Source organism: Aethalodelphis obliquidens, unplaced genomic scaffold (assembly GCF_003676395.1).
Source record: "Aethalodelphis obliquidens isolate GAN/ISIS:26980383/991018 unplaced genomic scaffold, ASM367639v1 scaffold116, whole genome shotgun sequence".
Lineage (NCBI taxonomy): Eukaryota > Metazoa > Chordata > Mammalia > Artiodactyla > Delphinidae > Aethalodelphis > Aethalodelphis obliquidens.
The window spans coordinates 679,174-702,013 of record NW_020838060.1 but is presented as its reverse complement, the minus strand read 5'-3'; the positions used below and the strand labels follow the sequence as shown (position 1 = coordinate 702,013).

Here is a 22,840-nt window from a genome sequence, read left to right as displayed (position 1 = left end):
TGGTCAACCTCGAAGGGCCGCAGGGTCCCGCCACCCTGTGGTCTAGCTCCGGTCTGGGTGCTACAGCGCCCTCCCCTCAGGCATTGGCACAACACTGTCCGAACTGGCCTCCCAGGTTCCTGCCTGGCTGGCTGCCGACTAGACATCCTAAAAGGCAAATGTGAACACATATTCTGCTTGAAACCACCGGTGCCCTAGCGGGCCGGTGCCTAGCGGGCAGAGGTGCCAAGAGGCCCTTTAAGCCGGGCAGATGAGTCATTCGTGATGAGCTCCTGCTCATCTTTCCAGACTCATCTGGGAGGAACAACCACTGTCAGGTCCTTTCAGCCTTTGTGCTTCTGCATGAGTCGCCCCTTCGCCTGGTCCGTACCTGCCTCTTGTACCCTCTACTTCTCCTGGAGAAGCTCCGACCTAACCCCTGCAGAGGCCTTCCCTGGTGCACCCCTACTGCCCCCAGCCCTACTCCCAGCTCTGGCCCGGTTATCAAGTGCTCTGAGCATACTGGCGCTCTGGCAGCCCTGTACCACAACACTAATCACACCTGCTAGGTTCCTGGAATGTGAGCAACCTGAAGGAAGGAACTGTATGGTTTCCGAATGTGTATCCCGCAGTCTAGCACGGTGCACGTCGACGGTTCAATCAATGTACACGGAATGAATAAACACATGGACTCCACGGATCAGAGTGAAGATTAAAAAGTGTCAGGCAGGACTGTGCATTTCGGGGGCTCACCAAAGACATGAATCATATCATTTTCACTTCTGAATCCTGATAGCCAGCTAACAAAGTGACATTCCTTTTAAATGTGTGAATAAATTCAAGATGACAAATACTGAAGTTAAACCATTTAGTTTTGGTCCCGACAAAGCCTGTGGAAAGACTTCAGCTCAGTTAGTGGGGGTGGGGCAGTGGGCCTCAGGGGCCAGACACTGAAGAAAATCGGGCAGGCTTAGGAGGGTGTGTTTGTGTGAGACAACAGACACAATGAGGCCAAATCCAAGAGGTGTTTACTGTAATGAGTATTCCAGGAGGGTGGGATGGGGTCCCCCAATCTGATCCTCCAAGGCTCTGTCTGCGGTGACTCACTCTTCCTTGGGCTCAGAGGTGGGGCTGATATTTGTTCCCCAAGTTGGGCCCTGCTCCCTCTGGTCCTTGGCACCCCTAATGTCTCCAGCCACTAGAGCCACATTCCTCAGATAATTAGTGTTGAAGCAGTTGATCTGTTCATCCCCAGGACTCAGTTTACAGCAGAAGGCAGAGTCTCGCCAGAAGTTACGTCGGGGACCACACAGGTCATCAATAAAGGCTGATTTCTGATGAAGGAGTAAAGCAGACATGATAGGGGAGGAAGGTTGTCAGAGGTCAGGCCTGGTTACTTGGATGTCCAAAGTCCCCCTTCCCTCAGTTTCTACTGCTCTCTCCCTAGATCCCTTCTGGGGCTCAGAGAGAGTACAAGGCTGCCTTCCACAACTAGACTCCTTGTGATGGACAGATGTGAACATCTGGAAATGCCAGAAGCTAGAGGCCCAGAGAAGGCATAATAGGCACTTAGAGATGGGGAGCAGGTCAGGTCAGGAGTGAAGACTCCTGGAACCAAGAAAAAAGATCTCCCCAGTAGTCCTCATTATTTCTGTGGGCTGGTTTGAGGTACTAAAAGAAGGGGTATCCTGCAGTTCCAGCCCTCTCTCTCTTCTCCTCTGCGTTCCTCTGGAGACTATGACCCCCTGCCCTCACACTCACCTCCTCCTCAGCACAGCAGGCCTGCTCTGGAAACGGCAGGTCACAGCAGCGGGCAGTCACGTTCTGGATCAGCCCAGGAATCTGCTTACTATGTTGGTGGGAAACAGGTAGGGGTCAGGGTCTTTGGGTGTCTCCAGGCATCAAAATGGTGCTTGCAGACCATGATTTTGCTTTTCCCAAGAGTGCCCCAGAGGGTGCCCCAAAAGGGAGGTTTTGGAGAAGGGAAAAGAGTTGGGGAAGAACTGGGCAAGACTCACTGCTTGGTGAAAACCCTTTGATTTCCACAGAGATGACTCATGAAGTTGGGGGTGATTCGGCTGAGGTCCAGGGTCAAGATGTCCCGGTCATAGTTGGGATAGGGAGCCTGCCCGGCAAAGCACTCATCTCGGGCAGGGCTAGGAGGGTAGTGGCAACACGAGTAGTGGTGGGTATTTGTAGCCTTTTCCTGATCACAGTAGCCATCAAGGGTATCCTTCCACTGTGGGCCAGAGAAAGGAAAATCAGAAGCCTGGACACTTGGCCCTCCTGACCCACTGCTTCCCTCACTGCCCTATGCTATGAGATGAGGGACTTTCAGCCCCAGGTGCCAAAAGGGAAGGGCAAAGAACCAGAGGGCAGGGAGGCAGCTGTGGATGTATGGGATTGGGAAGGTGGAAGGGTAGAAGAACAGATGAGGTTCGGAGCTGGCCACAGGAGATGTGCTGGAACGGTAGACAGAGAGGGTCAGGTGAGGCCAAAGCTGGACAGATGGATGGCAGACAGGTACATGTGTAGGGTATTGGGTGGACGAGGCCAGGAGTGCAGGATGAAAGTGCACGATGAACAAACTCAGACAAAGAACACAGTGGATGCACGGACATTCACAAGCAGATGAATGAGCAGACATGCTCACAGCGGGTAGGTACATGGATGATAAATAGGCTGGTGGGATCAGAGGTCAGAGACAGGAGGGCAGGCAGACAGGCTCTCAGGATGCTGGGATGCCCACTTACGGCCTTCCATGTACAGGTGTGGTTGTTCCCCTGCCGGCAGCAGTGCTGGAACTCCCCCTCCAGCCGGGTCAGAGCCTGCAGCTGCCTTTGGATGGGGTCAGTAGCTGGGAGGTTGTGTGGCACACAGCAGAAGCGTCTTAGGTGGCAGATGTTCTTGATATTGTCCAGTGTGGGTAGCCCAGGGGGAAAAGGCAGCTCAGGACCCGAGGAAATACCAGGCTGGTGGCTGGGGCAGGCCTGGAGCTGGTAGTGTGGCCGGGGAGCTTCGTCTTGGAAGCAGGAGAATCGAGCCTCCCCCTGACGTTTGCAGCACCAATGGGGTCGGGTCTTAACAGAAAACTCAGCCTCACAGAACCGGGTCATTGCGTCCTCCCACTAGAGCAAGAGGAGTAGATCAGCCTGGTAGCCCACTCTCCACATACCTGTTTTCCTCCCAGACTCCAAAAAGGACCCTGGGTATGCAGCTAATAAAGAGGCAGAGGCTGTCCTCTGCTCTTCTGGCACAATGAGGAGGCCCAAGGTAGGGCCAATGAAAGGGACCTGAGGTTCCTGCATACCCAGGCCTAGGCCTCTAGTCCTTGAAACACACACATACTGTCTGGGGGTTAAAGGACATCCCCAGGATCAAGAGCCCAACCCTTACCGTGACTTTCGCACAGTCCAAGCGGTTTGTGTAGCTGTGACAGCGGCAGCAGCGGGAATATCCAGTCTCCAGGAAATTGAGGGTCTCACCCTGACGAACAAGGTGGGAAAAGCCAGTCTGTGGCAGGTTCCAAGGGCCGTACACCACATGCTGACGATTAGGAAGGCAGATCTGGTCCAGATTGTCCGGAGAAGGCCGCCCAGGGGGGAAGCCATCCAGCCGGTGGCCCCAGCCACCTTGGTGTCGGCCCTGTTGGCAGCGCTGGGCTGGATTTGAAGACTCAGGCTCTGGGGGGCTGTGGTCCATGAAGGGAGCCAGCTTTTCTAGAATGGGGAGAACAGAGTGGGAAGGGGGAACATGCAGAGGGATAGAGAAAGGCTGGATTGAGTTGGGAGGATTGAAAGAAGTTGGGGTTGAGGAGAAAGTGTTGGGAGGATATAGAGGAAAAGGGGACAAATGAATTTGTGGCTCTTAACTTCAGAATGACTGACCAAAAGGAAGAGACCTGAGTCATGAAAGGTGTCACCCTTATAGCTCCCTGACCCCGAATCACGCCTGCTCCCTTTGCTGCTTCCCAAGGCTCAGAATACCTGCTCCCCCACCCCACTACCCCGACCAGGGTCTGAGCATTAAAGCTGGGGGATGAACAGACTAAAGCTGTCACTCACTCACTCTCTGCTTAGATTGGAAGGTCATCTCCTCTTGATAAAGGAAAGATGGGTCTACTGGGGTAGAAGGAGATGCATAAAACAACATTCATGTTGGGACGGGCATCTCTAGAAGACAGGCCAGTTCCCATTCATAAAAAGTAACTCAATAGGGCTTCCCTGGTGGCGCAGTGGTTGAGAGTCTGCCTGCCGATGCAGCGGACACGGGTTCGTGCCCCGGTCCGGGAAGATCCCACATGCCGCGGAGCAGCTGGGCCCATGAGCCATGGCCACTGAGCCTGCGCGTCCGGAGCCTGTGCTCCACAATGGGAGAGGCCACAACAGTGAGAGGCCCACTTCAAATAAAAAAAAAAAAAAAAAAAAAAAAGTAACTCAATAGAGGGACTTTCCTGGTGGTCCAGTGGTAAAGAATCCGCCTTCCAATGCAGGGGACGCGGGTTCAATCCCTGGTCAGGGAACTAAGATCCCACATGCCACAGGGCAACTAAACCTGCATGCCACAACTACTGAGCTCGCACGCCTCAACTAGAGAGCCCACGCATTCTGGAACCTGCGCACCACAACTACAGAGCCCATGTACCCTGGAGCCTATGCGCCACAACTAGAAAAGAGAAAAAAACCCACATGCCACAACTAGAGAGAAACCTGCATGCCGCAACGAAAGATCCCGCATGCCTCAACAGAGATCCTGCGTGCCGCAACAAAGACCCAACGCAGCCCAAAAATCAATCAATAAATAAAATTTAAAAAAAAAGAAATAGCATATGCTTTAAAAAAAAAAGGAACTCAATAGAGAAGTGAGAATAAATGCTACTTTTGTGTCATGTAATCTTATAATTTTATAAAATAGGTATTATTTCCCCAATTTTACAAATAAAGAAACTAAGGCTTAGAGAGGTAACTTACCCAAGGTTATTACACAGCTAGTAAGTGGCAGAAGCCCCAGAGCCCATGCTGTCAGCCACGGGTAGGCAGGAGGGTAAAGAGGGGAAGGAGTCACTTACCTTCCTTCTGTTCAATAGGGACCTGGGGAGGGGACAGCTCTTCTTGTAGGGGGACGGCCTCTTGAGGGAGAGGCGGATCCCCTGCAAGATAGGGGTGAGGACACAAAAGAGCAAGGCTCAGGCTGATGTCAGCAAGATGTAGTGGGTGGGAGTGAGGGAAAGGGCAAGCACTCACCTTTCTTTTCCACAGGGAGTTGGGGAGGGGGCAGCTCCTCTTGGACAGGGTTGGCTTTCTGAGACGGAGATGGCTGTACTACAGAAAGCGGAGTATGTATGTAGCCCACTCCTTCTTCCCCTCCCATTCTGAAGATCAGGAAGTAAGTCAGACTAGAAACCTAGAGGTGCAACTGAGACTTACCTTCACTCTGTCCTTCAAAGTGAGGGCTATGCTGAGAGGTGTCGGGGTGATCCATGGGGAGAGCTCTGGTCAGAGGTGGGGAAGGGGGTGCAGCATAGCCAACTACCGGCAAGAAGGGAGATGGTCAGAGCCTACATTTCCTCCTGGAACCCCAATCCCATGCCACTCCCCCAAACTCTTACCTTCTTGAAAGGGGTGGGTGAGGTGCACTGGCCCCAGCTCCCTCTGCCCTGAAGCCTTGCTACCTGGAAGAGGAACGGTGAGTCAGGGGTGGTTTCCCTTTCCTGGCCCTGAGCATGGGAAGGGGAGGCAGTAGAGGTTAAGAGAATAGAAAAGATGACCAAGACACCAGAAGCCTCTCTGTACTGCTCCTGCCCCATGTCCCCTAAGCCACCCCCCAAACACACCTGGTCAAGGCCGATTGGGTGTGATAATCTGACAGCCTCACCTCTACCATGCTCAAAGCCTTGGGTCTCCCAAGTCCAGGCCTAAAGGGAGTGTGACACATGGGGCTGGGGAGGAAGGCCTTAATCTTGTGTCAGTGTCTTTCCCTTACAGCTTCTGGGCTCTCTCCACAGTCCAGACCTTGAACTGGCTGGAGCCTCACCTGCCATCTCCTCCACCCTCCTGCCTACCACAGGCCCTTTAAACATCTTTGGGCCTTCCGGTAAGGAGCCCACGCAGAAGTTGAAGTGCCTCCCCTTCAGCCAGTCTCAGATCCCCCTTAGTTCAGGTCTCAATTTAGGACCTGGGAAACTGGGATGGTTCAGGACTCCTGAGGCAATATGGAGAGCCCACGCATTCTGGAACCTGCACACCACAACTACAGAGCCCATGTGCCCTGGAGCCTATGCGCCACAACTAGAAAAGAGAAAGGCATGTAAGAGAAAGCCACAGGGAAAGTAATCACCTGTAGCTGATCTGCAGTCACAAAAGACCAGGACCTGGGAAGGACAAGACAGGGCCTTCCAGATAGATTAGATCTATGACCCTCATGCAATACTTTCCCACAGTAACGTTTTGTTTGGCATCCAAGCAGATAACGTGTGTGTGAGCTAGAGAGTGGCTGTGCCTGGTCCCCTGTAGATGGATGATGCCCTCTCTTCTCCTAACCAGGTAGGGAGCCAGTCAAGGCTCTCTGGGTCAGTAGACTGGTTTTGAGCAGCCTGGGAGCTCCTCTTCTCACTTCTGGCTAATAGGTGCCACATATACATCAGGCCCCTCACTCTGTGAATCCATCCATCCCCGCAGTTGTCCGTTTGACTCCAATATGTGTTTCTTGGCAGCAATCTCTAGCAACTCCTTTCTTTCTGTACCCCTGCTCCCCTCCCTGGTTAAAGGCTCCAGTGCCTAGGCTCACCACAGGCCTGCTCAGAAAAAGGCAGCCAAATGGGGCATCCTTTTGCTGGTGATGAGCCATCTGGGATGGTTGGACCCAGGCCCCAGGCCCATGCTGGCCAGGCCCCCTTTCCAAGTGCTGGCTCTGACCCCAACTCACCTCCCTTAGAGGCTACAGAAGCAACAGCTAAACAGGCCAAGACCAAGGCTGCTCTGGACGTGGTCCCCATCCTGGGGCAAGGACTGGTCAGCGGCCACCCAAGTAGGTCCTCTCAGGCAGATCTGATTTGAAGAGCCGGGCTTCTGGAAACCTGCTTTTCCAGTTGCTGTTACTGCTGTTGTGAACTTCAGGGCTGGTTCCTTCTCCTCTTTATAGTCTATCTGGGGATAGCTACCGCCCTCCTCAGCATCCGGCCATGACTCAGTCCCAGCTGCTCCTCCTCTGGCAGACACTCCTCCCACACACCCTGAAGGCTCCTGACAGGACTGAGAACAATGGTGAACCCAACCCCAAGAGAAACTGATTCTGAGAATCCTGGAGCAAGAGAGGTCTGAGACTTTGTTTTGTGCCTCAATTTCTCCATTTGGCCTTCTTTGGAGAATGGATCTGACAACCTGCTGAATTGGGGCTGGGGAAACAGGGCACTGAGGAGTTTAGACAGGGGAACAGGACAGCTATCCCAGGGAGCTCCCCGACCAGTGAGAGCCATGGGCTGCCCCTTTTCAATTACCCCAACCCCCTAGGACAAAAGAGTGGGAGACAGAGTCAAACTCCCTTTTATGTCCCCATCAGGAGTCAGAGATGAAGACACATTCCCAGTAGCTTCAAGTTTATTATTTTTAGTTTCACTCTCCTCACATCCAAACAGCTACAGCTTCCCCCAGACCAAATCTCTTTTCATGAGAGCAGATTCATGCCTCCACACGAGTTCTGAGGGGTCTGGGGGACTTCAGACTCTTGGCAGTTAGGTTGGGCCCCTCCGTGTTAAGGGGGCCTGATAGCTCCTACAGGTCTTTGCCACATCTATACACAAAAGCTCAGAAAATTTCTTCAGCATTTGGGACCCTGGTGTTCTGTAGCTCCAGTAGCCGCTGTACAGCCTCGGCCAAGTCCCATTCCCCAAGTCGACGATTATCTCGAGTCCGAATGTTCACTGTTCTCTCACTCTGCTCTTTCTGGCCAACCACTGCAGAAAGAGGGGAGGTTTGCGAATCTCAGGGCAAATTTATCCAGAGGATATCTCCTTTTGCTATGCAGAAATTTAAGAGACCAAAATCTTTAGGAAGAGCAGAGCTCAGACATGGTTCCGGGAAAGGATATATTTAGCTATCTCTTGCTCTCCAGTTCCCTGGTCATCCTGAGGAGATAAAGAAATATTCCAGACATTCTCTTACATGCCTTATCACTTCCACTCAGGATCCCAGGGGTCAGAGATAGTAGGGTCAGCCAAAGAAAGACAAACAGATCAAGAAGCAGATCCACAGAGAGAGAGAAAAAGAGAGAGAGAGAGCGTGCATGCGTGTGTGTGTGTGTGTGTGTGTGTGTGTGCGCGCTTTAGAGAAAGGGGAGGGTGGCAGGGTGGATGACACACGTGCAAGTCCAAGGGATCATGGGCAGCTTGCTCCAAGGCTGGCAGGATGAGTGGATGTGTAAAACTAGAGAACCAGGTAATCTGGCTGAGACGTTCCTACTCCTTGTCTTCAAGACAGAGCTCTGAACCTTGGAAAATGAAAAAAAGGAGCAAGGTAGGCCTAGACTATTTTTCTTAAGGCCTTTCTCCTCATCCCTTAGGGCTGACTCTATCTAGGTCTAGAATAAGCAAAGCTAACTAATTAACGCCTTATTAACCCTTCCTGTTCCTTTCTGATGCTCCCTTGGCTAATTACTAACAGACACCAAGAGCTAGGGCGGGGGTCAGAAGAAAACTGTTCTGAGGGTCAGAGGTGCTGGTCAGGGGGTGAAGGAGCCTAGAGTCCAAATGGCTCAGGAGTTCTGAATCCTGGCTCCTGCCCAGCTCAGGTAATGAGCTGCAATTTACCCAAATATGCGGATGACCAAACGTAGTAGACAGGGAAGAACAACATACAGGCCGAGTGGAAGAGTGCAAGGCTCTGAGGGCTGTGCTAACCCTGTCTTACCGAACTGAAAATTGTAGTGGGCAAGCTGAGCCCGGCGGATCCTCCGGCCGAGGGTCAGTCCGGAGTCAGCATCCAGGTCGCCAACCAGTCCTGCAGCTTGCAGGCTCCGCTGTGCCTGGGGCAGAGGATCATTGACAGGAACCTGATTTAACGGAAGGCTGAGGAGCTAGAACAGTCTGATGCCAGTTTTCCCCAAGCTCCCCCATCTGCCCCTCCTTCCTTTGCCTCAAGGCTCTCCAGTTCTCAGAGACAAACCCTCCTCACTCTCTACACTGAGGCCTCTCCCCAGCCCCACAGCCTCCTTGTCGGCCTCCTCCTGGAGCCAGGCCTCCCTGGACGCTGCCTGTTTCTAGACACCACTCTACCCAACCAGCTGCTTGACTCTAGTACTGTCCATATCCTTACTTCTCTCTAGAAAGGAAAAATAAAACAAACATTTCTCCAAGGCCCCTTTTGTGCCAAGTGCTCAGTTGTCAGCAATCAACATTTATTATTTGAGTGCAGTCTTGTGATTCCAAGTGCCGTGCCCCTTTCACTACCCCATGTGGCCTCTGCTACCCACTGCTCGTCCCCATCCTCACCCCCAACTCCTCACCTCCCTGGCATATTCCTCTTGCTCAGTCCCCACAGGTATGACCACCACCTGGAATGGTGACAGCCATAGTGGCCTGATTGAGAGAACAGAGGAAGGCAAATTATTTATCCTGGCTCAGACTCCAAGTGTGGATGCAGGGAGCAGATTCTAGAAGGAAACAGAAGTGGAGTCTGAAGGGAGCCAGGATGTGGAGCACGCACTACCTGGCTTGAGGGCCAGAACAGGAATCGGGAGTCAGAGGTCTCACCATTTTCCCCCGCAGCTTTCCGCCAGCACTCCCAACATCCTTTCCACAGAACCTAGCACTGCTCGATGAATGAGGACTGGACGCTCCAGGGCCCCCGCCTGCCTTGGAGGGAAAGGGGGGGGGGAATGGATGGAATGGAAAAGTGTCAAACAATGTGCACCCAAGATCACCTTCCAGTTTCCAAGAATCTTCAGCCCTGGCAAGGGAAGGTGTGGAGGATGTGGTTTAGTTTTTAGGGTCAAAGGCAGAAAGGGAAGTTGTTCTCCACCTATTCCACGGGCCAAGGGAAAAGGGGACAGGACAAGGTTCTGTACCCCTTGTACTGGAGGTCAAATCTCAGGGGCAGTTGGAAGTCAAGCTGGATTGTCCCACACTGATGGGGCCGACCCAGGGCATCGCGGAGGTGCACGTCAATCTGGAGGAGACAGAAGGGAGGACATGAAAGAAACCAGAACCAGTATCCTCCATTATGCGTGCCACCTCCTTCTACCTAGCCACGTCCCAGGCTGTGTGGAGAGACGTGTCACCCAGCTGCATCGTGCTGCAGACTCTGGCGGTGGCTCTTTCCACTTAATAGTGGTATATTATTAGGGAACATCAACATTCACATGAACGGCCCACCCTCACCCTGGCCTCTCAATTCCCTGAGTTCCTCATCTCAGAGACCTTCATCCGCACCCACACTATGGCTACATCCTTCATGTTGTCATCGCCCAGAATGGCTGCACCTCTGAAACAGTCCATCAGACACCTGCTCTGATTACTATCTCTTGTCCTTCCAGCTCTGACAATTATTCCTATTAATGGCTCTTCAATCTCTCGGCTCCTTAACTCCTCATTTTTCTTCCCATTCACAGGCCTCTCAGCCTCTCCCACCCCTGTTTCTTTCCCCATGCAGCTGTAACCACTCTCCCTGGTTCCCTGGTATCACTGTTCTTCTGTCACATCCACATGACAAAACCCCACCCTGGTGGCACCCTAGCATCCCACCTCCTTGGCCCTGGAACAGAAGTGCCCAGTGCTGCCCAACACGCCACACACCACACAGACGCAAAAACAGCAACTGATGCAAGTCGCTGTTGTGAACCTCAATTGAACCCTTGCTGCTGCCTGCAATCCTCTGGCTGCCCTAATCAGCCCTGCATCCTGTTCTCCTCAAGGATTTTCAAGCTTTCTCCGCTCTTCCCATCTTCAACCCCCGCACTGACAACTCTCCTATTCTCCACTCCTATCTCAGCAAATGATCCTGCCTCCCATCTCATGGAGAATTCTGATAGTTGGTATCATGAGATGGGAAAATGTCTCAACTTCTGTCACCACACCTATAAATATCCTGGCACCTACCCCCAAGCCTTTCCTTCTACCCCCTAAACAACAGCACAGGTGCTTCTTTCTGTGAAAGGCTCTGGATCCCAACCCTCAAGACTCCCCAGAAACTTTCCTCTACTGAAACCCCTTCTACAACTTCGACTTCTCCCTGACCCAAACAGGCTCCCTCTCATCACAGCATTTAAACATTCTCAAGTCTCTCCCTTCATCAACATCTCTTTGGATCTGCCAGCTACTCTCCTTTGCCTTTATAAGAGCCAGTGTTCTTGGAAGTGTTAGGTTCATTCATTCACTTCTGACTCCACATCCAGTCCCCACTTTACTGAAAAATGGACCCTCAAAACCTAACAGCCTTTTCACTAAATCCAGCAGACACTTTACAGTCCTTTTCCCCCGACTTCTTTCACCTCTTCCAATTTGCCATGTGAGTTTTTACTCTTCGCCCCAGCCTCTGCCTACAACGTTCCCTCCCTTTTTTTTTTTTTTTTTTTCTGTACGCGGGCCTCTCACTGTTGTGGCCTCTCCCATTGTGGAGCACAGGCTCTGGACGCGCAGGCTCAGCAGCCATGGCTCACGGGCCCAGCCGCTCCGCGGCATGTGGGATCTTCCCGGACCGGGGCACGAACCCGTGTCCCCTGCATCGGCAGGCGGACTCTCAACCACTGCGCCACCAGGGAAGCCCCCAACATTCCCTCCTGAAGCACCTTTTTACTTGGCCAACGATTACCTTTCAGATCGGAAAGAGATTCCTATGGGAAGCCTTTCCTGACCCTCCTGAGTAACGTGCCCCCTTAGTACCTACACAGCACTGATCCCACGGTGCTGAAACACCCTATTTACCTCTCAGAGCCCTCACCAGACCTAAGTTCCATGAGAGCAGGAGATGTACTGCTCTTCTTTATGTCTTACACAAATTTAAAAACATTCCTTCGTATCTATTAAACAGTTAATAAAACAAAACAAAAAAAGGAATAAATAAGACTCTAACCACGGTCCCCAGCTTACCTTAGGCCCATAGAAGGCACCATCTCCAGGGTTGAGGTCCCAGGGTTCTCCAAATTCTTCTAGGGCCTGTTGAAGGACCTTTAGAGGAACGGATACAAGAGAGGAATATGTCATCTTAAACTTTATGAGCAACAGATCCCTCTAGTCCCCAACAGTGACCTTCTCAGCATACGCCTCTACCAGGGACCCTGATTCCCATCTCCCCTCTCCTTCCATCAGAGACTGGTTTATCTGCCTCTGCTTCCCTACCACCTGCTCACCTGCTCAGCCTGGTCCCAAAGGCACGGCTCTCCCAGGAAGCCAGATGGCCGGGTAGACAGTGCCAAGCGGAAGGAGAACCCAAGGACAGTGTAGACAGAGCGGAGGAAATCAAGACAGCCTCGGATCTCTGCTTCCAGCTGGGGGAATAAGAGCAGATGAGCTGTGTGCTAGCTAGAGCTCTGGGGTGGTGGTAGTTTGGGGAAAAGAGGGCAAAAACATAAAGGAAAGGTTGCGATAGAATGTAGCTAAATTATCATATATAAACAGGGCAACTGAGAGTCAGGAATGTTGGCAGTTCACAAGGAGAATGAAAGGCGGCTTAGAAATGCTCTGGTGGAGCTGGGGAAGGGCCACCTGATCGGGTGCACAGAAGATGTGAGCGTCATCTTGCTGGAAGCGCCGTAGCCGGGTCAGTCCCCCCAGACTGCCAGAGGCCTCGGCCCGGTGCAAGGCCCCGAAGTCGGCCAGTCGCAGGGGCAGCTCTCGCCAGGATCTGGGCCGGTGGGCGAACATCAGGCTGAGGTTGGGGTGGGGAGGAGTCAGGGCCACAGGGAAAACTAGCCCCTGAAGACTTCTCCTCCGCCCAGGCTGCTTGCTTCCCTTCTCTGCACCATCAGCTAACGCGCTCTCCAGCCTCGGCATGCCTGAGTCCTGTCAATCCCACTCATCACAATCTGGGCCCTGCCTGGTTCAAAAGTGAATCTCAGTAACAACAATAACAGACATCACTTACTGTGCCCCTGTTCTGTGATAGACACTGAACTGAAAGAAGAACCTTAGATACCAACTCCAAACCCCTGATATTACACATGAGGAGACTGAGGCTTAGGGAGGTGCAATGATTTTTCCAAATTCACATACGGAGCTAGAGGGCAGATTCAAGACTCACATCAAGTGTTCCAATACGATTCCAAGTTTTCTACAACTTAGTACTTAGTAACCAGGTGCCTAGCCCTAGCCCTGGGAGGACCCAGGTCTCCTGGATCCCAGCTCACCAGTGCGCAGGGCAGTTCATGGGCTTGAGGGCAAGCGTGCCTGTGGGATGGCTGGTAGAGTGGTCACTCTGGGAGCCGGCATGGCTGTCAGAGCCTGGGGGCTGTAGGGCAAACATGTCTTCCCGGTAATGCTCCCAGTGCCCTGACAGTTCCCAGAGTTTCGTAGAAAACAGCGTGGGGGTTTTCACTTCTGAGAAACCACGGCGGGTGTACTCGGCCTAGAGAGGAGGGTACAGACATGGAAGGCCAGAGTGACTAGGGGGAGAGGAAGCAGGATGGCAGCTGTGTGATTCTTCTGGGCTCTCAGGTCATGCTGAACACAGCTACAACCTAATAAGCACCATCCTCCCTCACTATGCTCCTCACTGTAGACCACACATTTCTAGGCCCTTGATAAAAATCACTAGCACTTTACAATATTTATGTTTAAACTTCTAATCCCCCTCTTTTAACACATGGCTTCTTCTAGGCCCTCGGTCCCTCCCCAGTCTTCCTTCCCCTGAACATGGGTCCTCCTTACCCTGATAAAAGCCACGAGTACATTATACACCCTTGTCCCTCGAGGCAGGAAGAAGCAGCTCCCGGGGCTCAGTTCATGGAAGAAGAAGAGCTCCTGTTCCTGGAGTCGGGAACGGCAACGGTCACTTCAACGGGGAAGCGGGGGCTTGGGAACCCAGAAGAGATAACTGACCAAGCTGCTCAGTCTGCGGGATTCCGAATGTGCTCTCAACTTCACAGTCAGGTTCCTTCATCTCTCTCCAACCCTCATCATCACCCCCACCCTGCCCCCATTTTCCTAGTCTCTGTACCTTCCCAATGCGCCGGTGGTCCCGTAACTCTGCTTCCTCCCTCCACTCTTCCCAGGCCCTCAGCTCCTCTGCAGTGGGGAAGGAAATCCCTGACACTCTCTGCAGTGTCTCTGGGGTGCCGGAAAACCTCCATAAGGATGATGAGTTCTGTGGGAGGACAAAGGGAGTCAAAGGGAAGATGAGGACAACCCCTCTTTCAATCCTCATATGATACTCTGAGCATAAGCATCACAGGTATGACAACGATCCCATCTCATCTCTGTCTCTACTCTTCCCACCACCACCACCAGGAGGATGGCCCCTGCCACCCTCCAGACACCCCCTGTCATGTATATCACCCCGGAGGTGCCTGAGCCTTGATTTCTACATATGTCCTGCTGAATTCTAACCTTACCCTGCCACCTCTTTTTGTCCCCATTCTCACTACCACTGCCCTACCAGCACCCGTGTACTTTGTTCCTTTCCCTTCTAATCAATGACTGCTCAGGGAAGTAACCCTAAGTTCTGGTCAAATATTAGTCTATCCATCCCCTTATCAATCTCCCATACAGCTGCTAGAAAACTCAGTCTCCCACACTAGGTCCTGTTCCTGGATCCATGAAATTCAAATGCCTCTGCTTGTTCTTTCCTTGAACAATTGTATGGTACTAATAAGAAACAGCCTGCATTTTATAGCACTTTTAACTTTTCCTCAAACACTTTCTCTTGCGTTAGTTGGTTTTGTCTCTATGATGTGGATTTACTGGTAGGACAGGAATCAACAGCTTCATTTTATAGATGGGGAAAATGGGTAAAGAGATTTACCCAAGGCCGTATACTTCATCAGTGGCAGAGACAGGACTAAGAACAGATGCCTAAGTTTTCAGTCCAGGGCGTTTTGCTCTGCACATCTGCCTCTCCCCTCTCTCTCTGCTCCTATTCCGACTAATAGCTCACCTTGCCCAGGAGCAATATTTTCAGAAAGGGCAGGCCTTTGACTTAAGAGTATTCTCTCTGTGGCTGTCAAATGGTGTTCCACACTGGCTCTCTCCACAGGCGCCTTCCCTACATGACCGTGTCCAGCCTGTTCATGCCCTCCCTCGCCATCTCCCTTAGTGCTAATGTCTGACTATGGACTCGGAATTGGCTTCTGGGCCCTGGCAGGGTGTCCAGTATCTGTCATCAGATGGAGATTTCTAAAAGGCAGGGGCAAAGTTTCTATTTGTGGATTGCCCCCCTTAGCTATCAGAGCAGAAAAGGGGTTGACAGAGAGGATCACCTTCCCATTCCCCAGCTCACTCCAGGGAAAACAGTAATCTCAACCTAACCCAGCCCTCACAACTGACCGATAGCAGCTTCAGGCCTCCAATCTGTCCAGTATGCCGAAGGTGGGGGCCTCTGCACAGATCAACCAACATACCACACCTGGGAGAAAGAAGGGGACAGTTAGTGACTTCCAGATTCTTGAGCTTCTAGGATTCTCCCTCTAGGGTGTTTAGCTGACAGAAAGAGACATAAAGAACTATTCCACAGAGAAAACAATGGGAGATAAAAATCAATTCCCATTTCTTTTTTGGGAGCAACAGATTACCTTCTATCTTCTTTCCCTTATCCCATTTCTGGCCTTTAGTGCATCCCCACCTCTCCCTGTTTTCCTCAATCTTGACAGCTCTCACCCATATACTGTTGCCGTTGGACCTGTCACTTTCTCCTCGATCAGGTTAAGCTTAAAGGGGTTATCCTGGAAGAAGGGAAGAGTGAAGACAAGTCTTTATTCCCACGAATAAGTCCTGAGCGAGAGCCATTCCTTCCCTCACGTCTCTAGATTATCCTCCTAAACTTGTGTGTCTCCACTCCACCTTGAAGAGCTGCCGAAGCTGATCCTGGGAAGCCTCTAGTCTCCGGAAGGGCTGAGCAGCAGCTGCAAGTTCCTGACAAATCCGTTCCAAAACAGGCAGCTCTGAGCCCTTGATTGTCCTGGAAAGATGAGGGTTGGTTGGCTTCCATCCTCTAAGGAGCATCACCTGGGTGTTGGTCATGGGATGAAATCCTGCCTTCCAAAAACATCTAAAATTATTGGCAAAGACAAACAGACTAGGGGAAAACAAATAGGAAATCAGGTACAAAGTTTACAGCTGGAGCAAAAGCTCTTTGTACGAAATTAAATGTTGTGTGCAGGCAATCTGGATAAAGAAAACTAGAGCAACAGTAATGAGGGATGAAGTAAAAGTTGAAGAATTCATAAAAGCTAGAGAAGGTAAGTTTCAAGCTGATTTAGAAAAGGAAAGACATGGACTAGTGGAAAAGTGGTACCTATGTCACAGTTGAGGTATGGAGGGACCCGCCCCTAGCTTTCTTTCTCCTCCAAACTGAACATGCCTGAGGCCCCAGAAAAAGGCCTCAGAAAACACCCCAGGAAAGAGGTACAAACTTTCAGTTATAAGATGAATAAGGTCTGAAAAACTAACGTATAGCATGGTGACTATAGTCGATACATTCTGTATTGCATAAGTGAAATTTGCTAAGAGCCCACCTTAAGCATTCTCACACACACACAAAGAAGCATGTGATAATTAACTCGATTGTGGGAATCCTTTCACAATGTATACATGCATCAAATCACCATGTGTACACTTTATATTACAATTTTATTTATCAACTATAGCTCAAAAAAACAGAAAAATAAAGTAAAATATGGTGAAATCTTTGAAAAAGAAACCACCCCAGAATCATTCTCCTCCTTCCTTGCACTACTCACCGTTCCTTTCCAAGGAAGAAATCATGGTAAAAGCCACATCCTGTGCTTGGACCTTGACAGAGAACAGCACCTAGAAGTTGTTCAGCTGCTGCCCCCAGGACATGGGTACTGGAGTGCCAGAATACCTGGGTTCACAAGAAAGGAGTTCATGAGTTCATAACCTTCTCCTTTAGCCCCTAGCTCTCGGATCCTCTCCTCAGAGAAGCTGGCATGAAACTAGTATGAATAACTATCACAAAATGGGGAACCTGACTTTGGGGTGACCACTAAATAGTAAAAAGTAAAATGAAAACAAAAACAACTGAATAGAAAAGAAAGAAGGCCACTAGAAGCAACGCACAGAAGAGAGTAAGCCTCACTCCTCAGTGCTTCCAGTTCTAGAGCATAGTAGGAGGCTAGTCAGTTTTCATGCCATCCAAGCTGACATGAAAAAGTGGAGAGGAGGCCAGGTGATGTGCTCGGTTGTGCAAGCCACATTAAAATTAAATACATGCTACAGATGACTTATAATGCATGTCTCAAGAGTTGGAGGGCTAACGTGGCATATTATCCTCTATTTTCAACTTTATATCTCTCCTTTTCACTAGCACAATGATCACTGCTTAACAGACCCAGGCTAAGTAAAAACTTTCACCCTAAGTTTCCAGCTTAGCCAGGAATAATCAAGACAAGCAATCTGCGGTAGGCCTCCCTCCCAACTGCAAATGGAGAAACTGAGGCAAAAGAAATAAATGCTAGAAGTGCCCACTTAAACATCTCTTCGTTTAGTAGCCACTGTGTCCCTGATAAGGAAGAAACTTACTGCTTTCCCCTCTGCAGAATCGAATGTCAGAAATCTGAGGTCAGAATCTGTCTCTAAGGGCCGCTCCAGATCATAAGGTTCTCCATTCACTTGAGCAGCCACTGCAGTATCTGCCAGTTTAGAACTTCAGCAGTGGGGGATGGGGAAAAAGAGAAAAACAAGGTTACCATCCAAAGGGGTAGAGAGGGACTAATCTCTTAGCAACTCCAAACTTGAAAGGGGAAATGTGTTACCAGAGGAACAGAACCTATCGTTGTTTTCCCCCATGCATAATAGAGGAAGGGCAGAGACTATGAAACTAATGCAGATTAAAAGGGATCAGCAGGAAACGCTGTCTTGATGGGAATGGAATAAACATACAGAGCTCTTTCCCTGCTCAAATCGAGAAAGTACAGAGATAGAAGTATTATCCTGGTAGGTACAGAATGGGCCTGATACCTGATCTGCTGGGCTAGTTGGTAAGGGGTTGTGTTCCATGCCACAGCATCCACTTTCTGGCCTCCAGGAAGTGATATCTTGATAGTCCGGTGTTCCTTCTGTGCCAGGCTTGCTAACCTCTTTACCTGAGCAGTCCATAGCTGCTCAAAAAGGCCAAGCCGCTCTACCAACCAGTGTGGAGGGGTCGGCACAGCTGCCTGGAGGGAAAGATGTTAGAAGGTAACACATGTCCCACCATTCCTTCTTGGGATTGGGGACGGTGGGAAATTAGAACATTTATGTGGCCGTGGTCCTAATCGCTAGTCTTTAAAAGGACTGGGTGATAACGGGTCCTAGGCTGGGAGCCCTAGGCCCCGCAGGCTGCTGACCCTAGGAAAAAGATGGCGCATCTAAGGGCTACAGTAGCCGGGTCTGGAGACGCAGGGCGGGAGTAGAGGGGGTCAGGCTGGGTTGAGAGCCTACACTTTGGGGTTCCGCTGGGCTGGGTCCAATGTGGTTCGGAATCTTTGGGTACCTCACGCACCGTGTGCAGCCCGCAGGCTTGTAACCCTGGGATCCGAAGCCGCCGCCACCTCTGACACAGCCCCATTTTCCTTCAGACCCGTCCTACATCCTCAAATAAATGATCGCCGCTTCTCCATCGCCAGATTCCTCATTGGCTTCCGGCCCAACAACGTCCATGCCTATTGGTTATTACAGCTGCCACTCCAGTCTGGGACCACCTCCAGGAACTCCGAAGAGGTACACCCCACACAGCGAGAGCAGCGTTGCGACTGGTTCCGGCTGACCGGAAGACCTAAACTGTTACACGTATGGGCAATTCCAGAGATCTGCAGTTTCAGACCAAAGTAGCAATAAGATATCCTGCGGCTTTGAGGGCAGGGGCAGGAAAATTCTCCAGAGTGCGAGCGGGAGAAAAACAGATTAGAAAGGGTAGTTATTTTCTTTTAACCATTTTCTTTTACGTAGTCTCCACTGGCAGGTAGGTAACAGGTAAAAGCATAGACTTTGGGACAAGACAGACGTAGTGTAAATCCTGGATCGCTATGTAATTTTGGGTAAATTAATTTCTAATAAGCTTCAATTTTCTTATCTATAAAATGGGAATAATAATAGTTATCATTCTGAATTGTTGAGGTTAATTTTATGTAAATCGCCTAATATACTGCATGGTACACAGTAATGGGCAACAATAGCTACAAGCTATGAGAACAAATGAATATAACCACTTCGGGGCTAGAGCGAAAAATCTGCAGAGGGCACTCCTTGGAGTCCCTTCATACTCATCGTGCTTAAATAGGGACCTTAGAAACCTCTTAATCTTAAAGATGAGGAATTTAAGGTCAGAGAAGGTAAGTGGTTTAAGGCCAAACAGTAAGCACTGACGCTGGATTCTGAATCCACATCTTGTATTCTTCTACCACACCAGACTTTCTCTGGTAATAGAGTTTACTCCAATGCAACTCCCTCTTCACTTCAGAAAGAAGTGCCTGACCCTAGAATCTTAGCTCTCTGCTTCCTACACAAGACCTTTGCCACTCATTCCCATCCTAGCTCTCAACTTCCTTTATCCCTTCTCTTCCCTCTCCCTGCTATATCCAGAACACAGTACTAGGTATATTTGATTTGTTTTACACAATAAAAATTGAAACACAACCAGATATGTAGTAAAGTATGAGGGGAAATGGATTTGGGGACAGCTGTGAGTTTCTCAGTAATTCCCATTAGTCCCCTCACCTGGGGGTGGGGCTGGTTGGAGTTGGTTCTCAAGTTTCCAATGGTGATGTTATCAAGGATTGTGGAGGAAAAGCTGTCAGAGAAAGATGTTTAATCTAAGTTTCCAGAGGTTCTGAGAGAGGCAGCAGTTGATCTGAGTCACAGGCACCACCCTGGATCTTGGCTCCATCCTGGTATGTTACACACCCTGAAATACAAAAAGAAATAAACAAGACTGTGGAAGAGGAAGATTACTTTTTGTGTGTGTGTGTATGTGTGTGTGTGTGTGTGTGTGTGTGTGTGTGTGGTTGGGAAAAGGTAGGGAGAATTTTTAAATGGCATTCAGAAAGTGTGACAAACTTTACCCATGGCTCTGCACCAAAAGGGACAGGGGAGTGTTACATTGCAGGCAACAAATTGGTAGCTGCTCAATAAATAATTATTGACTTAAGAATACACCAATCACTGTACTGACTCAAAAGTCCAAAGTATTCATATACTGATACACACCTCCTTCAATCATTCTACTTTGTAAGGATAGTAGAGGGATGGTGGAATAAGTAGATTAGTTATGGTAGCTCCCGGCACTCATCTCTCAAACATTTACTGACTGCTTACTGTGTGCAATGCACTGAGCTGAGTGCTCAGGAGGTGCCAATGAATCAACTACTATATCATCACGTATGTAACCTGTTTTGCAGTGGAGGGAGGAAGGAAGGGATGTCAAGTTATTCCATTCCTCCCTGTGTGGCAAGCAAGCCAGCAAGCAAGCAGGCAAAAGCAAGCTAGCTAAGGCCAACGCATTAAGCACTGGTCCTTCACAGTGATTCTTATCTATGACTAGCATGTCTCAGCCTCGGAATTTTACTATGTGCGAAGTACCATGCTTCACTATCTCATTGAACTCCTAGAACCCCGACAAGTAGTAGCTCTTCTTTCGCTCCCTTTAAAACATTGAAAATGACTCTCAGGCAAGTCAAGCTGCAGTCCGTCTGAAACCAAGGCCTGTGTTCTGCCATACTATGCTGTCTCTCAGGGACCAGGATAATCATAATGCATCATGTTTGGTAGCACAGCTTTTTGTCTCTCCAGGGTACACTTCTAGGAGCCTCTGGGGCCTAAGAGGTCTTTAATATAGGGTGGAGAAAAAGGTCCAATAGAAAGCCAAGAAAAGAGGCAAAGAGGCATCTTACCAAATATCCTCTACCACACTAAGGTTAAGGAAAAAGAAGAGTTTAGGAAATAATGGCAGAAGATTTCACAGAAGTCTAGGGAAAAGGGAATCCTCAGTAAAGGGTATACTGGACCCTTAATTTTGGGAAATTCTCAGCTTTACTCCACTTTTAGAATAGACATCCTGTTAGCTAAAGCTTTGGTTGAGGAGGTACTGCTTTTATAATGTTAAACTATTTGTAAGAATTCTCTCCATTGAAGGTAAAGTACATTTCCCACTTGTTATCAGGATCAACACATTACCTCCAAATCTTAGTTTTTAGAAGCAAAATTTCCCTGCACCAAAGAAATTTTAAAAGATATTGGAGGTAAAAGAGAGAAATATAAAAAGGTAAAATACATAAAGAAAGGTTTACATCATTGCCACCAAATGCTTTTGAGGCCCAAAGAACTAGCCAAGTGGTTAAGCCTACAGTAGGTACTGTGGGGAGTTTAGGTTAAAAAAAATTTTTTTTTCTTTAGTAATGAAGATCTAGGACGCAGCCAAACTTTAACTTTGCTTTAAAGATGCTACAAAGAGAAAGTCCAGCCAAGTTTGCTGAATAAATCAAGAGGGGGAAGCTTCCTACCCAGAGCATGGGGATAAATTGAACTTTGAAGACAAAACCTTTGGCTCACCTAAAAATCTCTACTAACATTTCCCTTTCCCAAGACATTTCTTGAGCCTGAGAAACAAGGAAACAGCCACCTCCACCCTGCCTTTTAAATGACCCTGGTTGGTCAGGTCAAGACCAACGGAAAAATATGAAGTCTCCCAAACACAGGAGTCAGTGCCAACTTGTTTGATACTGAAGTAAAAAAAAACCAAAGCAAAGAGCAAAGTACTCTGAAAGAAGGCCCTAGCTACATCTACGGAAGATTACATACAACTATGGCCCACTACCCAAAAAACCAAGATTTCAAATTAATACTTCCTTAATGTCTACTGCCTTTGACAATGATTGGCTACCTAGAAAATGGGACCTTAAGTATTGCCTCATGTGGATGCAAAGGATTCCTAGCCAGGGGAGGAGAAAACAGAAGGAACTGGATGCTGCCCATCTTCTTTCTACCCATTCCAACTGAAATACTCCAAGAAAAAAAATGTAGGAAGTTTCAAGTCTTATCTCCTTCCCACAAATTATGTGGCAAAGGACTTAATTCTCAAAAAGAAGGGGATCCAATGGGGAAGGGAAAGGAGGTAATGTGGTTGGAACATCTAATTTGCTAGGAACCTCAGCAGACCCAGGGTGTACTGGTTTAGCCAACACCCTTTTAAGTCAGACACAAACAACTGCAGCCTGTATTTGTTCTCTCTGTTGGCACTGCTCACTAGCCCCTCCACCCATATCTGTGTTCTCAACGTTTGACTCTTGCCACAGTGATAACAAAGGGAAAGGACAGGAAAAAAATAAAATAGAACCGTAAGGTAACTGTAATATCAGTTTCTAGATAGATCTCAGCCTTCTTATCCCCTTCCCCTCAAACTTGTAACTAAGCATTAAAGGTTTCTTCTGTGCTCCCCCAGCAGTTCGTCAGAAATTGATATTTAATTCTACATTGCACTTGCTCCTTTCCTTTAAGGCATTATGTGCTTCTTTCTACTTCTACGAGGGGGGAGAACAGGATGTTTACTTAGGAGCCATCTCACTTATGGGTATCCCTCTTGCAGCTTTGTCTGTGCAGACTCAATGAGTTATTACTCAGCAATTGTAAACAGCAGCTGACCGGACTTGTCCATACAGTTACTCATAAACAAGTATGAGAAACGCCTCAATACCCTAAAACCTACTCAGATAGTGTTTATGTTAT

The 22,840-nt window shown here is 49.4% G+C and overlaps 2 protein-coding genes across 19 annotated transcripts; both read right to left on the bottom strand.

Annotated features, from left to right (window-relative positions):
- Positions 1-990: 990 nt before the first annotated feature.
- ECM1 (extracellular matrix protein 1) lies at positions 991-7,432 on the bottom strand. Of its 5 annotated transcripts, none has more exons than XM_027097657.1 (10): positions 6,904-7,432; positions 5,588-5,650; positions 5,406-5,507; positions 5,223-5,300; positions 5,048-5,128; positions 3,376-3,698; positions 2,733-3,107; positions 1,998-2,218; positions 1,741-1,828; positions 991-1,313 (listed from the first exon to the last, which is right to left on the bottom strand). In XM_027097657.1, exons 1-10 carry the CDS (start codon positions 6,971-6,973, stop codon positions 1,083-1,085), a joined length of 1,632 nt encoding a protein of 543 aa, XP_026953458.1. In that variant the 5' UTR covers positions 6,974-7,432; the 3' UTR covers positions 991-1,082. The 5 variants fall into 5 exon arrangements, with proteins under 5 accessions (XP_026953458.1, XP_026953462.1, XP_026953460.1 ...); XM_027097661.1 differs by having other exon boundaries at positions 2,733-2,885; XM_027097659.1 differs by lacking the exon at positions 5,048-5,128.
- Positions 7,433-7,556: 124 nt separating this feature from the next.
- On the bottom strand, positions 7,557-20,005 carry TARS2 (threonyl-tRNA synthetase 2, mitochondrial). 14 transcript variants are annotated; one of them, XR_003430976.1, is made up of 19 exons: positions 18,615-20,001; positions 18,101-18,297; positions 17,663-17,786; positions 16,861-16,985; positions 15,962-16,196; positions 15,779-15,843; positions 15,449-15,527; positions 14,124-14,270; positions 13,835-13,933; positions 13,315-13,532; positions 12,674-12,836; positions 12,319-12,456; positions 12,059-12,136; positions 10,039-10,139; positions 9,725-9,826; positions 9,478-9,550; positions 8,883-8,997; positions 8,336-8,463; positions 7,822-7,930 (listed from the first exon to the last, which is right to left on the bottom strand). XR_003430976.1 is itself a non-coding variant. In XM_027097651.1 (18 exons), the coding sequence occupies exons 1-18, from the start codon at positions 18,687-18,689 to the stop codon at positions 7,782-7,784; spliced, it is 2,283 nt and encodes a 760-aa protein (XP_026953452.1). In that variant the 5' UTR covers positions 18,690-19,997; the 3' UTR covers positions 7,557-7,781. The 14 variants fall into 14 exon arrangements, 5 of the variants coding, with proteins under 5 accessions (XP_026953452.1, XP_026953453.1, XP_026953454.1 ...); XM_027097651.1 differs by lacking the exon at positions 8,336-8,463 and having other exon boundaries at positions 7,557-7,930; positions 18,615-19,997; XM_027097652.1 differs by lacking the exon at positions 8,336-8,463 and having other exon boundaries at positions 7,557-7,930; positions 18,624-19,996.
- Positions 20,006-22,840: the final 2,835 nt, after the last annotated feature.